At 41.7% G+C, this 14,710-nt stretch overlaps 1 protein-coding gene across 2 annotated transcripts in view; it reads left to right on the top strand.

Moving 5' to 3' along the window:
• The window catches only part of LOC139336209 (leucine-rich repeat and fibronectin type III domain-containing protein 1-like protein), a 169,070-nt gene extending 154,779 nt beyond the window's left edge, over nucleotides 1-14,291 (top strand). For both annotated transcript variants that reach the window (XM_070970205.1, XM_070970204.1), the window contains 2 exons: nucleotides 3,147-4,233; nucleotides 14,229-14,291. In XM_070970205.1, coding sequence (XP_070826306.1) covers nucleotides 3,147-3,154 — 8 coding nt within the window. In that variant the 3' untranslated portion in view covers nucleotides 3,155-4,233; nucleotides 14,229-14,291. The remainder of the gene's footprint in view (nucleotides 1-3,146; nucleotides 4,234-14,228) is intronic.
• Nucleotides 14,292-14,710: the final 419 nt, after the last annotated feature.

The raw sequence follows: 14,710 nt of genomic DNA, 5'->3' as shown, positions 1-14,710 counted from the left end.
CTTCCTGGATTTGTTTTCCTTTAGTCTTCCTTCAGTTTCTCTCTCACCTTGTGTCACTACTCCTCACCACCTGACCCTTCCTTTTGGTTGTTTCCCACTTTCTGGATACGTCAGTTCGCACAAATAACAAAAAACATATCTTGTTACTTTCCTCTTCTGGTTTTGTGAGCTGAGGTTTCGAGGTATCCATCCTTGAGATTCCTGCCTGAATCCTAATGCAATAAAGCAAGATGGAATTTCAGCTGTGGTGCTCACAGCGTCGAAAAACTACCTTTGAGATGTACCATATCGTGTTCAAGGCACCCTGAAGGACAATAATACAATTTAATCACCACACGACAAAAGATTTAACAAAAACCAAAATAAAAACAAGATAATTAAATGATACTGAATGTGAAAAAAACAAGAAACAATAAGAAAGAAATGTGAGGATCTGATGCTTTTTTTGTCACATAGTAAGAGAATAAGCTGAATATCTGACTTTTGGACCGTTGGTCACATAAAACGTAAACAAGCAATCTGAACTGTTAATCTGAATTTGTAATCAGCTGATTCACTGGTGATGGAAGCTCTGAAAATATCCCCTCACACTGAACATTTTTTCATTTTCTTCTGAGGAAGCAGTTCCAGTGAAAACAGTTGAGACATTCTGAGGATTATCTCGAGCAACATGGACACTTCTGAAAAAAGATTTGTCATTTCTAAGTGTAATTTCTCTGAGCTGCAAGGAACACAAACAAATTCATTCAACTTTACTGCATGTTAGGGTTGAGGCAGGAATCTCAGGGACAAGTATCTCCAAATGGTAAATGGACTGCAATTGACAATTGGTCTCTCATTCACACACACAGACACACACACACACACACACACACACGCACACGCGCACACACGCACACACACACACATCGATTGGCAACAGAGCTGCCATGCACGCTACTGACCGGTCCATCGAGAGCAACTAAAGGTTGGGAGTCTTGCCCGAGGACAGTTCGACATGTGGCCAGGAGGAGTCGGGGATCGAACCGCCAACTCCTGATCCACAAGCTGCCCCATTTGAGCAAATGAAACCCACCTGCATTAGAAAACTATCAGCATGGCTAGACACCTCAAGAGGAAGTGCCTTTTTCTGTAATGTGGGTGAACTGATCCTTTAACTCAGATCCTTTCTTTTCATTCCGGGCTCTTTCATTTGTCCTTGAAACTCTTTTTCCCTCTTTCCCATCCACCCCTTGCTCCATATTTGTCTCGTCTGCCTTCTTATTTCTATTCTTTCTATTCTCCTGATCCTTCCCTCCCGGCCTCATTTCTGCTGGCACATCCCTTTTTCTCCAGTGCTCTGTTTGCATTACACCGTTTATTTTTAATCCTGTAATACGTCTCGTTTCCCTGTCTGTTTTCAATTTATAACACCTTTGTCTGTGTTGTTATTTTTCATTTCCTATATCCTTTCCATCCATCTCCTTACCACTCACACTGCCTTATCATCTTCCTGTACCGCCTTTTACTCTCTGCTCTCCCATCCCCTTCATCCATCTGCATGGTACAAGGGTGATGGAGGAGAAGGGGGGAGGAGGGGAGGATGATGGAGGAGAAGACAGGGGAGATGTGCAGCGGTTGTGATGGATGAATACAGTCTGAGGCATTAAGAAGACTCTGCTTCATTCTTAAACTGACACAATAAGCACTGGCTGTACATAAATGCAGTTAAGAAATATTCCTCCTGACAAATACATTTAAGAAATGCTCTCCTGACAAACACGCACATTACAAATAACAGCTGCGGCAATGTACCGCCACAGCAAGGGCAGCTTCATCACTCCATGCCATCGCCATTCTCGCTCTTCCTTGTCAGCACAACTCGCTTATGCAGGTATTTGTTGTATCTCCTGACTATACGGCAGTTACACTGTCAAACAGCTCTCACAAAAGAAAAACATCTATAAAGGTTAAACAGGGAAGTGTTTTAATTGAGTTTTCTAAGGGACATATAAAAACCTATTTACTAGGTCAGGGAAATGTTACGTCTTACATGTTTCACTTTTCGTGAATACTCATACACCTCCATACTTCCAGCTGCATGTGACGCCAGACATCACTGCATCTTTTAAGCCTAAAAACAATGATTAAGCAAGCGGACACCTATTGAATTGTGAGCTGAGTCCTTTTCATTTGTTTGGCTCCGAGGAAAAGTCTGGCATTACCACAAAGTCAGGAGAAAACATGACATCTGAACTTTAACTTTATAACCTTTAGTTTCATATTGTTCCCTTCGGAGGTACTCACTCATCAAATATACTAAAGTTTTCTCTCTGAACATGAGCTTTTCTTAAATGTTATGACATAAGTTTTAAAAACACAAATGAAACAGACACTGTGAAACTGACCAACAGACGTTCAAGCCACCTAAAGTTTAACTGTTGTCAACACATGTTGAAGGCGGAGATCTTGCTTACGATTCTATTAAAGGAACTGATGCTTTCCATACATCATAGGTGCTAAATTGTGTCTCTTAGACCTCTCCTGTTTTAAATATTTAGTTCCCAGAACTTTGGTTTTATAACCTTTTCTTAAGACTTATAAGGCCTTTAGACACCGGGGGAGTGACGGATAAACAACACAGAAATGCTAAATACTCCCCAGCGATGCAAATTTGCAACAGTCTACTTTTTGCCACCTCAACGCTCTCCTGGTGAGCTTTCTGATTTGTTTTGACACCGTTACCTTGCTACCACCTCTACGACATCCAGAAGTAAACCACAAAAACTGCTTAAAGGTTGATAAGAAACACAATCAATCAGCGTGTCCGCCATTGTCATTAGGAGTTATGACCACACGATGTGACTGGCTGATGCCTTTGTTTGTTTGTTGTGCAAAAGCTCAGAGAAATCGACCTCATTCCAAGAAAAAAATTAATATTCATTGTCTGTGTGAAGGCACTCATGACAAAAACAACCATTGGAAAAAATATACTTGAAAAATTAACCCCCCCGGTCTGTAAAGGCCTTAAATGTTTGACTCCAGATCCCTATAAATTGTCTTTTAACCTCCTGATGTTACTCTTGCGTTTATTCCTTTTTTGCCTAATACAGCATATTTCATGTTCTCCTTTCAAGTATTTGTGTTCTTGCTCTCCTGTTTTCTAGAACCCTGATGTTGTTGTTCTGAGTGGAGGATGTGGAGAACATCACCACCAGGGAGAAGCTGGTGAAAACTCTGAAGAAAAAAAAAAAGGCCCTATTGCTCCTCTCCTGTATCTCCTGTTTACTGTACCCATTACTTTCTTTCCGTGGATATCATGGGGTTATAGACCTGCACTGTCTGGTTTACTTTTAACTGCTAATGTTGGTTCTCGTGTCTGGACTGGACAACCATGCAAAGGCCCGGGTCTATTTGGCTGTTTGTTGGCCAGTCGCTGTGGGATCCAGCTTGTCGGTGTGATCATCATCGAATTTTCCACTTTGGAACATGTGTATCAGTGTGGAAGTGGATACAGCGAACGCAGATCATTTAAAGAGCAACACAAAAAGGCATATGGATATGTCACAGAATAAAAATGGACTGAAAATATGAATGAACTTCTCACCATCTGGAGCAGGGTCGACATACACGGACGGATCCCGAGTGAATGGTAAAAACAGGCGGATGCATCGATAATCACACTCGAGCTGGATATACAATATGTTAGACTGCACAAACAGAAAGGGAATAATGTCACACAGAAAAGCACCTGGGTGGGTCTGCTTTTGGATATGAACATGTGTTACACACTCAAACAATAATGGCTCACTATTTCTGCAACTACACATAAGTCCACTTTATCAATCCATGTGGAATAATGCAATCCTGTGAGCTCAGCTGATCTGAGCTGGGCTGAACTGGAGCTGGATCTTAACCTTGCCTGGACCCTCTGTTCTGCCAATCAGAAGTCTATAAAGCACATACAGTATAAAGGGGAACTTAACTGAACTGGTTTGACCTGGATAGACCTGAATAAACCTGGCCCCAGTGGAGCCTGAAGTGGAGTTGTACACTGCTAGAGGATTCAGACTGTGCAGTGACCTGATGCAGACTAAAACTGGACTAGACTAGACAGGCCTATTATCTATTGGTCTAGTCTGTGTATTCCACTGCTCTTGTCCAACACTCCCTGCTCTCCACTGGATGGGACTGGTGAGGACCTTGCTGACCTTTACCAGCCTCTCTCACATCTCTCCGGACCCACTTAAGCAGGTGAGTAATCCACAGATTAGCACATGAACCTAACCAAACAAAGAGCCAAATGAAGAACTTCTCTCGCCCAAAGATATGGGCTCATTAATTAGTGTGACATATGGTAACCCACTGGCAGTCACCTTGGCCAATTTTGAGCCCTACCCCACAGTTTAAGACACACTTGCACTTTGCAGTGTCTGCTCCTGCTGTGAGTGGTCTGTAACCTAATGAGGGCAGCGCCATAACGAGCACCATCTAATTGCTGTCAGCTAGACAATTAGAGAGGCACCTTGGCTAAACGATCCACTTCGTTACAACTCTCCACCGACAATATCACAACAGGCGACAGGAAATGCATCCCCCCTCCTGTTTGTTTCTTGCTCTTTTCGTGTCTGAGTCACTCATTATGACCTGCTCCTCTCTCCTCCTCTCCTACTGTCCATCAGACACCTGTTGTGTTTGTCTCCTGCCTGCCTGAGGCAGTGATCGAATACTGGTGGAAAAAATAATATGCCAGGAGAAGGTATGGTTATCTGCTAACACCACAGCCTCAGGGATGGACTTTGCCTCCACAAAGGGGGGGGGCTCAGCGATGTCTCTTTAGCTATGGACAGAGACTGCTGTCTGATGTTGCAAAATCGCAGAACTCCCCAGGTTACAGAGATTCTCGCTGTCAGGATGAAGTGACACATTTATTATAGCTAATCAACAGCATATTCTGTTAAGTAGTCAAATTTGAGTAATCTACTTAAGCTCCCCACTGACTGGAAATTGCCTGAGTTATAAACCTTAACTGAATGATAAAATTCCAGGAAAAATAGCCAATTAAATGTGTCATTCCTACGTGAATGTGGGTGTAACCAAAACAACACAGCAGTAGTTTATTAGAGCCCGAACTAATCAGCCGTGTATATTCCTGCTGTTGCAACAGGTAATATGCCAACTAACAACTAAAGCGGTCTCTACTGGACTTCAGTTGATTTCACAGAATGCACTGTATCTTATCTTATGTATATATGGTCATTATCATTGAATATAGTTATCATGAATTACTCATGCATATGTTTCCCCTAATTCTAAAATCTGTGTAACATGAAATCTGATTCATTGTTTGTGCAATGGTGTTAAATAACTAAGCACATTTATTTTCTATTCCTATTAATATTTTACTTGACAATTTCAATTAAATTTTACAATGGCAAAAGATAATTTATGCCATCTTTGGGGGGTTTTTTTGGAACGTGAAAATGAAAAGAGGAGCAAAGAGGACGGGATGATGAGGAACATTATAAAGCTACTGGTCTCCACATTGCCCCTTTCCCAAAGCAAACATACAAAACAGGAAAGAAAAGCCAAAGTCATAATCTACTGTTTTATCATTTCATGTTTTTATTTGCGTGGTAATTTCATTTTGATATCTGTTCTCAGTGGACACATGCACAGCATCCTATTATGCTAATATAAAATCTGTAACAATCAAAGATGTGCAGATAAAATAGTGATAAAACAGAAATCTCTTTTGTTTTCACTAGACACTGAACCAAAGATGTTATTTTCTCGGGATGGTTACAAGATGTTGCAGGGACCACCAGTAATGACACCCATTTCCAATATCAATATCAAAGAGACATACGAACTTCCCTGGTCATGCAGTAATAACAGCAATAAATCAGTCAGTCTTTCTGGTCCTGTACACACACACACACACAAGTGGCTGTCACACCTACGACCGTGTAAGTGTGTCCTCAGGACAGCATGAACAGTATGAGTATGATTGCAGATGTCAGACACCAGAAGCGCTTTACACAAACAAACATTTCCTCTTGTTGTTGTTGCCGGTCATTGTTTTAACCATCTTGGCCATTTCTTACATGCACACTCTCTCTCTCTCTCTCTCTCTCTCTCACACACACACACACACACACACACACACACACACACACACACACACACACACACACACACACACACACACACACACACACACACACACACACACACACACTAAAAGCATGGTATAAAAATAGATCCCACTTGACAGAAGAAATAGCTCCATAAAGTGCCCTCTGTTGTGTTTCAAAGCTAAAGGAGCGTATAGAGCTATCGTCTCTTTTTTCTACTTGTTGTTGCTTTCATTGACAAAAAGTCTGACTAAATCATAAGCTGCATTTTTAATTTTTCAACTGAACGACAAGCTCATTGGCTGGTGGGAAGGTATCACGGTGGAATGAATGGATTTTGACCTGTAGCGATTTATGGTATCTAACTCATCATCGCGAAGTAATGATATGTTTTGTTACACCGGAGGGATGAGGCGGCAATGGGAGAACAGGAAAGGACATCTGATTACTGTGATCTCCTTTGTTACAATCAATACGGTTGCCACGCCAAGGAAATGGGTTCATTTCATTCAAACTTTCAGGAAAGTTTTAAAGGTTGAACCCATCTGGCACTGTAAAACCTCTAAAAACCTTTCCTTGGCATCCCATTAGCTTAAAACAATGATGATTTGCATGCAATCATCAAACATTACACTTTAATATAACATGTCTTTAACATGTTACCTTCCTGTTTGAGTCATGTGAGGCTACATGAGGAAAAAATGCATCAAGTTTACACCCAGATCTCTGTGCAGGAGAAAAGTCTGCACCATCGCCTCCAGAAATAAATTCCTCTTTTCTCTCAGTCATAAAAGTGAGTGAAGCTTGCAAGACACCTTGATAATGATGATGATGAATGACATGCCGTACCCTCCTCCCTGACACCATTCACTGCTCTTTACTCCTCCCTAAAGTGTACTGGTTACCAAGGCATATTCAGAGCTGAAATCTGTCCACCTTTTATGATTACAAATATGGGGAGTGTGAGGTGGCCATGCAGTATGTACAGCAACTGCATTTTTGTGAAACTCTCAGTCCCTGTGATGCTTCTGTAGCTACTACTCTAAGCTCTGCTGGGAAAGCACTTGAAATGCACCAAGTTGCTTTTTTGTCAAGATTAGATCAGAACAATACCACTCACACACTTGTTAAATATACACCCAGCAGCCAGTTAGCTTAGCTTATTTGATCTTAGCTTAGCATAAGACTGGAAACAGATGGAAACCATTAGCCTTCATATGCATATTAAAATGAAAAAGTGGGGTTTTAAGCAGGATTTCTTGGCTGGGCGTTTCTGTTTCCCTGTTTTCAGTCTTGATGCTAACTTGAGCTAAACAGCTGATGGCTGTAGCATGTATTTAACTGATGAGATGATATGCTACATTTCTTCTCTTGATCTTTAAGCAAGAGAGATCAAGCGTATTTCCCAAACTATTCCTTTAAATGTGTTCACTGATTGTGTGTTACTGTATATTTCTCTGCCACAGACATATTTGTAGAGAAAGAATTTTCTATGCAGTTCAGCCTCCCAAATCCATGAGGATTTATCTGCTAATCATTTCACTTGATAATGTGAACCAGGCGTCTGTATGATATTGCACCACACATCTTCCGTTAAACACTGCATGTGAACTGCAGCAAGGCCTTGTTTCACTCAATGTGACAGCCTCCATCTGTGGCCATTTTGCAGCAGCATTTACGAGCCCCAATCAACCATTCAGTTTATTTCATGTATGGAGGCTAAAACGGGCACAGTGAGAAACACATGGACTGGAGTTGTTATTACAACCTTAATGTTGAGAAGATACAGCGTGCTCCCTCCATGGGGGCTGATGGGCCATGCTGTGACTTCAATTTAAGCAGAATGTCACATCTGGCAGCTGATGTGGCAGTGATGTAGGTAGACGTGGCCATGCATCCATTGCTGCATTTGAATAAAACTCTCTCTCTCTCACACACACACACACACACGCTTACATATCTAAAAATGCCCCTGGGTTCTCAGAGACATCACTGCTGGACCCTGCACTCATTACACTTAGCTTTCCAGCTGTGTGAGTGCAAAAGATTCGGAAGAAGAAAAGGAGAGAACAGGCATGGAGCCTATACACAAAGAGACTCTGTGTTTCTCTACTGTACAAATGTGTGTGAGCACCCCAGTGTTGTCTGACCTGTGGTGATGTGAGATGAGTGTCCTACAAGCGTATGACAAGGTGAACGATGCCTGCGGCACGGAGGAGCGGAGGGAAAAAGGAGGGGGAGAAAAGATAAAAGTGGGAAGGAAGCAAGGAGAGAGCACAGGAAGTGGGAAGAGATAACAGAGACGGAGGGATAGATGGAGCGTGGATGGGTTCAGATGGACTGGGAGAAGGGGGGAAATGTGAGAATATGGGGAGGAAATCTTAAAAATAGATAACACAAGAGAGAGAAAGAAGCAGGAGGAGGGTTCAGCGATACAAATCAAAATTAGCATAACCACACTTGTTCATTGTTGGTTGACACGGTGTCCTGATGTGTACGGATGCTCCTGCGATGATCTTTACTGCTTCTTGAATTGAACTGTTCCATGGGGAGGGAGGCTGTGCAAGATTTAGAAACAGCTTCATAAAAAAAAAGAGGAAGGGAAAAGACAAGGATTAAAGAAAAGTAGTAGGAGGAGAACAAGGAGAACTGGGAAAGAAGTGGAATAGAGGGGAAAACGGACGGAGAACAGCGAGTGGGATGTGCGGAGGATTACTCAGCATGCATTGAGCTGCAGCTGTATTGTGCTGTGAGGTGCCTTTGGTCCCTCGGAAAGAAAACACGGTAGTATGAATAATAGATGACACAACATATACACGTACAGTGCATATTTATTTTCGTGCGCATCTATTGTGTTACTCCGTTTCCTCCTGTAAGAAAAAAAAAAAAAAAGATCTTGACAGCGAGGCACATGATCCGCTCAGCTGAACAAATGCGTCAACGCGCAAGTCAGGAGAGATATTCGCGGAAAGTTCCTGAGACCTCCCATTGATAGGCGCATGTTTGTGAGGAGGGGGCATGTGTTGATGCTTCTGCGTGAATGAGCGTGTCCCTCTTTGAACGTGCGAGTTATTCTGCGGATGGATTCACGTGTCAGTCACACAAAAAGTTTCTGCCAGTCGCCCACCCAGGAGAAGCATCTGGGAAGCTGTGAATACTAAACTACCCTGAAGTAGCCTCAAAAAGGGGGAAAAAAAGGCAGCTTTCTGGGCTGTGTTCAGCACTAAAATGTGAGCACCGCAGGGATTTGTTCTGCAAAAGATCTTGCTCTCAGTGTCCCAGCGTCAGTTTGTGAAGGTCAGTAGCTCAGCATATTCTGTTTGAAAGCACTGCTGTCAATTTGTGTATTCAATAAAAGTCTACAGCCCACCAACCTTATCCAATCAAATAAAGTGATTTCAGAGTATGAATTTTAAAGCCCAAAACATGAACTCCGATGACTCCCACTTTGGAATATTACTTTAGCATACAAATGCTTTTACACTGATCTCGGGATATTTGCACCATTTCTTGACAATGAAAACAACACTTGAATGATGAACCAGTGCTGAATCTACAGGATGGTTTTCATGAGAGCACATCAGATACATGCACACACTGCAGCACTGAAAGTGATTTCAACTTCTAGTTCGCTGCAGCAGAATGATCGTTAATTGGCACTGAGAGCCTGGGATGCAAATTAGCGAGCAGCGATTTTATTTATAACCATTTTAAAAATTAAACACGATAGCCACTGAAACTGGCTGACATTTTCTGATACACGAACCTGTGAAAGTCAATTGTTTTGCCGCTGAGAGGGAGCATTGGAGCAGCGGCTGCAGAGGGAGAAGCTATAATTGGATGCCGCAGATTTACCACTCAGCGTTAGTTGATGTATAACACTCATCTATATGAAACTCTCTCTCCCTCACTTTCTGTGCTCTCTGCTGTCCACCAGTTTAACCTGCATCTTCAGGATACAGATGCAAAGAGGCAAACAGAAAAGGAACAAATAGGATAGCACTATTGCGAAGGTTACAAAATGATTCCTTGAGCATATTATATAAAGATGGCTGCAGCTGTGTTTTCCCACTGCTAACTGTAAACTTCAGGCATGAACATTTCCAAGGTTTCCTCCGCACTGTGTGCAGCAGGAGCCCAGTATACAGCGTTACACAGTACACTGTACCACTGCAGTGCATTATGTGGGGTTATTGACATGCACTGGCATGACATGATACCCACAATAGAAAATTAAATGCATTTTAATGCAGTGTGACATGAATTAACCGAGTGTAACTAGCACTGTCCACATTGCTATTGTATTTCAGAAATGTTGAAATATATTTGTCACTTCTTAAGTCTAATAATAACATCTCAGTCTTAATATGCTTTCAATGTCTTATGGTGCGTCACATGTGACACGTGATGCCAAGAGTTAATGAAATACCCACTGAATCAATGAGCACTCACACATCTATCGACTACAGGGAGTCGACAACCTTTCATTTATCTCCCACAGCAGAATCCCACCTCCTTGTGCAGGCGGGAGAGGAAAATGGGACTGTTGTTGGATTAAAATCTTGTGCAGGTTTAAGGTTTAAGCTCCAGTCCATCCCTTTGGTTGTTATATTTGCAGCTTTACACTGAAAATGCTGATGCAGTTCATTGATGTCGGAGGTGAATGAGATGATGGTGAGATTTCCGAGTGTTGGATTTTGGAGAGTCTTTTAGCTGTTAGAAATATAAAGTGCTCTGTAGTGCCCTATTGGTTTACTGGCAGATTCAAAGCTTCACGCAAATAATGGTGTCATGGGTAACGAGAGTGAATTTTAGTACTGAGAGACAAGGTTTTGTTTTAAAATGTCAGGCTGAACAAAGCCCTGCAGTTAATGTGTTTTTGTGTGTTTTGTTGCTGCTAAATGCTTAGGTTATTGCAGTGAAAGGCTGGCCTTAGTGTCTTGTTTAAATGGGTTTATGGTTAGAGGTTTATTTTATTAAGACATGGTGAATGTTTGTTGCAAATTAGATGTTAGATTTGTCACTTTTTAACAGGTTTGCAGGGGATTAGTCTTTGATAATCTGCTTTATTTGTCATAAAACCCCCGGATTGTTTTGGCTACGTACGGTGTAGTCTGAACACTGAATGCAAGCCTACTTTACATTTCAAATAATGCATGCTGCTTCCTGCTGCTTTGAAAATGTGCACCAGAGAACTCCATATAATGAAAATATTGCATTATTTTTGCCATATACTCTTGGGAATGCAGTCAGAAATACATACATTTACTTTAACTTTGGCTTTGAATCCATACTAGTGTCATATTAGTCTTGTCCAGATCAGATGAGACATGTTTTAAATAATTATCCCCAGAAGTTCAATTATGATGATGATAGTATATGTCCGATGAAGTTCACATTAACATGCATGCAGTAATCAGAGTGCTTTCATGTCTCTTTGTCAGTACAGTTCATGTACATGTTGCAGTGTATTAGGGAGGACTAGCATTGGTTTAATCACTTTGACCAACGCTCAATGGAATTTGCTGCCTGCTAGTGAGAGTGCGTGACTCGACCAAGGCCAGTATTAGTCAGTCTGCTCAAACTCCTCAGATCTAAAATGCACAGAGCGGGGCTGATGTGCTGCCACAATGTCACTATCCAGCATTGTGTGCCATATTGAAAGGTGGAAGTACTGGGTGGGCAGTTTTAAGGAACAATGGCTAATTTAGTGTTCAGTCACGAATCCGTTTTTAAATGAGACCAGTTCCCACTGTTAATGACCTGTGTCACTGGAACACAAAACACTCTACCGCTTTTCCAGCTGTGAGGCAGTGATTTCAACTGCAGAACCTCACTAGGGCCCCAAGAGCTCTCTCTTCTCTACCAAGTTACTTACCTATTTTGCTCGCCATCTACAGTACAGCTTATTGCAAGAAAAATCCTGATGAGTTTACTGAAACTGATGAAGTATCTGTAGAATCTGGCAGTAGCTCTAGCAGTGGAGGCCATTTAAACATGTTGCTGACTGGTCCTTGAGAGATGACAAAGTCCTCCTGACGTTGCCACAACCTGCTTAGAGGCAGTTAAATGTGCTTTGACACGACTGACAAAGCCGATCTCAGGTGCGACTGGAACATCTGGGCTTGTTTGACCCGGTAATGGAAATGCAGGTCAATGCAGCATGTTCAGCTCTCACAGGGCGTTCAGTCCAAAAACAATGGGCTTGGCAGGGTGGTGTGTTACCTTATGCAGGCTACGGTTAAGACAATATAATACAACAGCAGAGTCACAAAGTTCACATTATGTCATCTACAAGGAATGTGTTGACTTGCAGCAGCAGCTATCGTTGCGTTGTGTTTGTATGAGCCCAGGGTTGGCACTCCCACTCTGTCAGTGCAGTAGTCTCATTAAAATGGATGAAGGCCTTGTGTTTTTGTCACACAGCGCTAATGTTGGCCTGAACGTGGCCTCGAGGCTCTTTTTTTGTGCAGGACTTGCTCGCAGAATTGATTTTTTATTTCATTTTGCTTTGGTAATTCAGTAGGGTCATACTTTTTGTAGTCATTCTGAAGTGATATTGAGCTGGCACCTCTAGCTGTTGAGACTGAAGTTTGCATTTTTCAATCCATCCTCTTGTGCAAGTACCAGGCAATGCACACTTCTTTAATATGTAATGTTTCCTCAATTTGACTGACCATTATTGAATGCTGTCCCTCCACATGCATTCTGCTAATAATGTGTTCACCCTGCCACTTTTCCTTGTGGTGTTGAGGTTTTTCTGCCCTTGTTCAGTAAAAGCACAAAAGATACTTGGAGACAGCCACGTGTGCTAATAACATTTGTGTTACAAAATAATTTTCACTGTTCAATCATTTCTGCATCATTACCCAATTATTCACTATTGCCTGTCGTCTTTTCTGTAAAGCTTACACATTGTGCCAACTCCCCATTACGTACTAACTTATTTGTCTAGGGGACTGCAGGAGGCATTTGTTTTGTCCATTTATTATCTTTTTTAACCAATAACATTTAACTGTACTCTGTTTCTGCCAACCACTCAATGAGCAATTTGAGAATTGCACCAGGTTTCCCCCAAGAGGTCCACTTACAATGTGACAGCTAATCATTTTAGCATGCTCACATTACACTACTAATGAGGCCAGCAGTGGGAGAGTTGTTGGCATTTAACAAGGAGGACAATAGGCTGGCCAGTTGCTTTCTGTCACATTTCCCCCATAAATCTATATTCACTTAGCAGAAGGCATTTGATAATTTGTTTTAACATGGGAATTGACAGGCTACGTCACCTGCTTTTTCGGGTAATTATGGAATCAGGGCATTTCCAATGTGCATTCTGCTCTTAAAAAATGGGTTATTTTACAGTTTTGCATGATCAACCTGATTCCACTGAATTTTAACCCTCAATTTCAGCATCAGCAGAGTGTTGCATGAGAAAACTGGCATTACGTCTGCTCTGCACATGACTGTCCATTGCGGTTTGTCTTCATTTTTTCAAATAGGGAACAGATAAATGTAAGTGATGTGGGCTGTACATGTTTTCTCATCAGAGTTGCTCAGAAAGTAGCTGTGTGCCAAGGTCAGCCCATTGCAAGTTAAGAGTATGAAGTGCTCTTCATAATTTGAAGCATAATCAGCTGCTGATTGGGCTGGTCGGATCCACAGAGATGCAACTGACTCTGGCGCAGTGGCCTTGTTTAGGAAATCACAGAAATGCGCACACACACACACACACGCACACACACGCTTACAGCGTTTTGCCCATGACACACAAACGGCACATCTCTTCCAGCTAAACACATCTTTTTGCCCAAGGCTGACAATGTGGTACAACTGTAACTAACGGGTGTTATAGACATGTGATGGCACATTTTCAGATACTCATTTTTCCATGAGAAACAAACAAAAAACAAAAAAACATCATTGTTACCTTTCCCATGTTTGGAACTATATATCTCACATTTTAAATCAATTTTCAGTCTACACCCCAAACTCCTCTAGTAATTAAGCATGACTTAACACAAGGTTTCTTCTGAGATGAAAGTTTTTGACTAAACCACAGTACAATGCAAGCTAATTTCTTTCTTCTTCTTCTTGTCTTTTTTCTTTCAGACCCAGTGATCAGGAGGAAAGCCACATGTCTGAAGTCACTAAAGAAACAGATGAAGAGAAAAATATGAAGTAGAGGGATATCAGTTTGCCAAATTGCATCAATTTCAGTCTTCATCCTCACTGTTATCATCCTGTCGTATCATTTTTTATCAAAACCATCATCATGACTACCACCACTGAGTAAGCTCACAGGCCCAGAGTTCCCCACTGAAACTGAAAATACTTTAATGTGAAGAAGAACGTTGTATGACGTCGTATACGACTGCACCACCTGCATTGTTATCATTGTGGTTGTAGTCATCCAGGACCTCTGCACATCTTCATCATCACATCTCCATCATCACCGCGGAGTGCATTTACGTGCACACAGCATGACGGATAACATCTCACTTAATGTCTTTTTCTGAAGAGTTGCATCTTTATATGTGTCTGACAGATATCCCTTTATATGAGTCATCAGAATAACACAGGCAATCTATACA

This window comes from Chaetodon trifascialis, chromosome 9 (genome assembly GCF_039877785.1).
Source record: "Chaetodon trifascialis isolate fChaTrf1 chromosome 9, fChaTrf1.hap1, whole genome shotgun sequence".
Lineage (NCBI taxonomy): Eukaryota > Metazoa > Chordata > Actinopteri > Chaetodontiformes > Chaetodontidae > Chaetodon > Chaetodon trifascialis.
The sequence above is the reverse complement of the archived record's forward strand: the minus strand, read 5'-3'. Positions and strand labels throughout refer to the sequence as shown.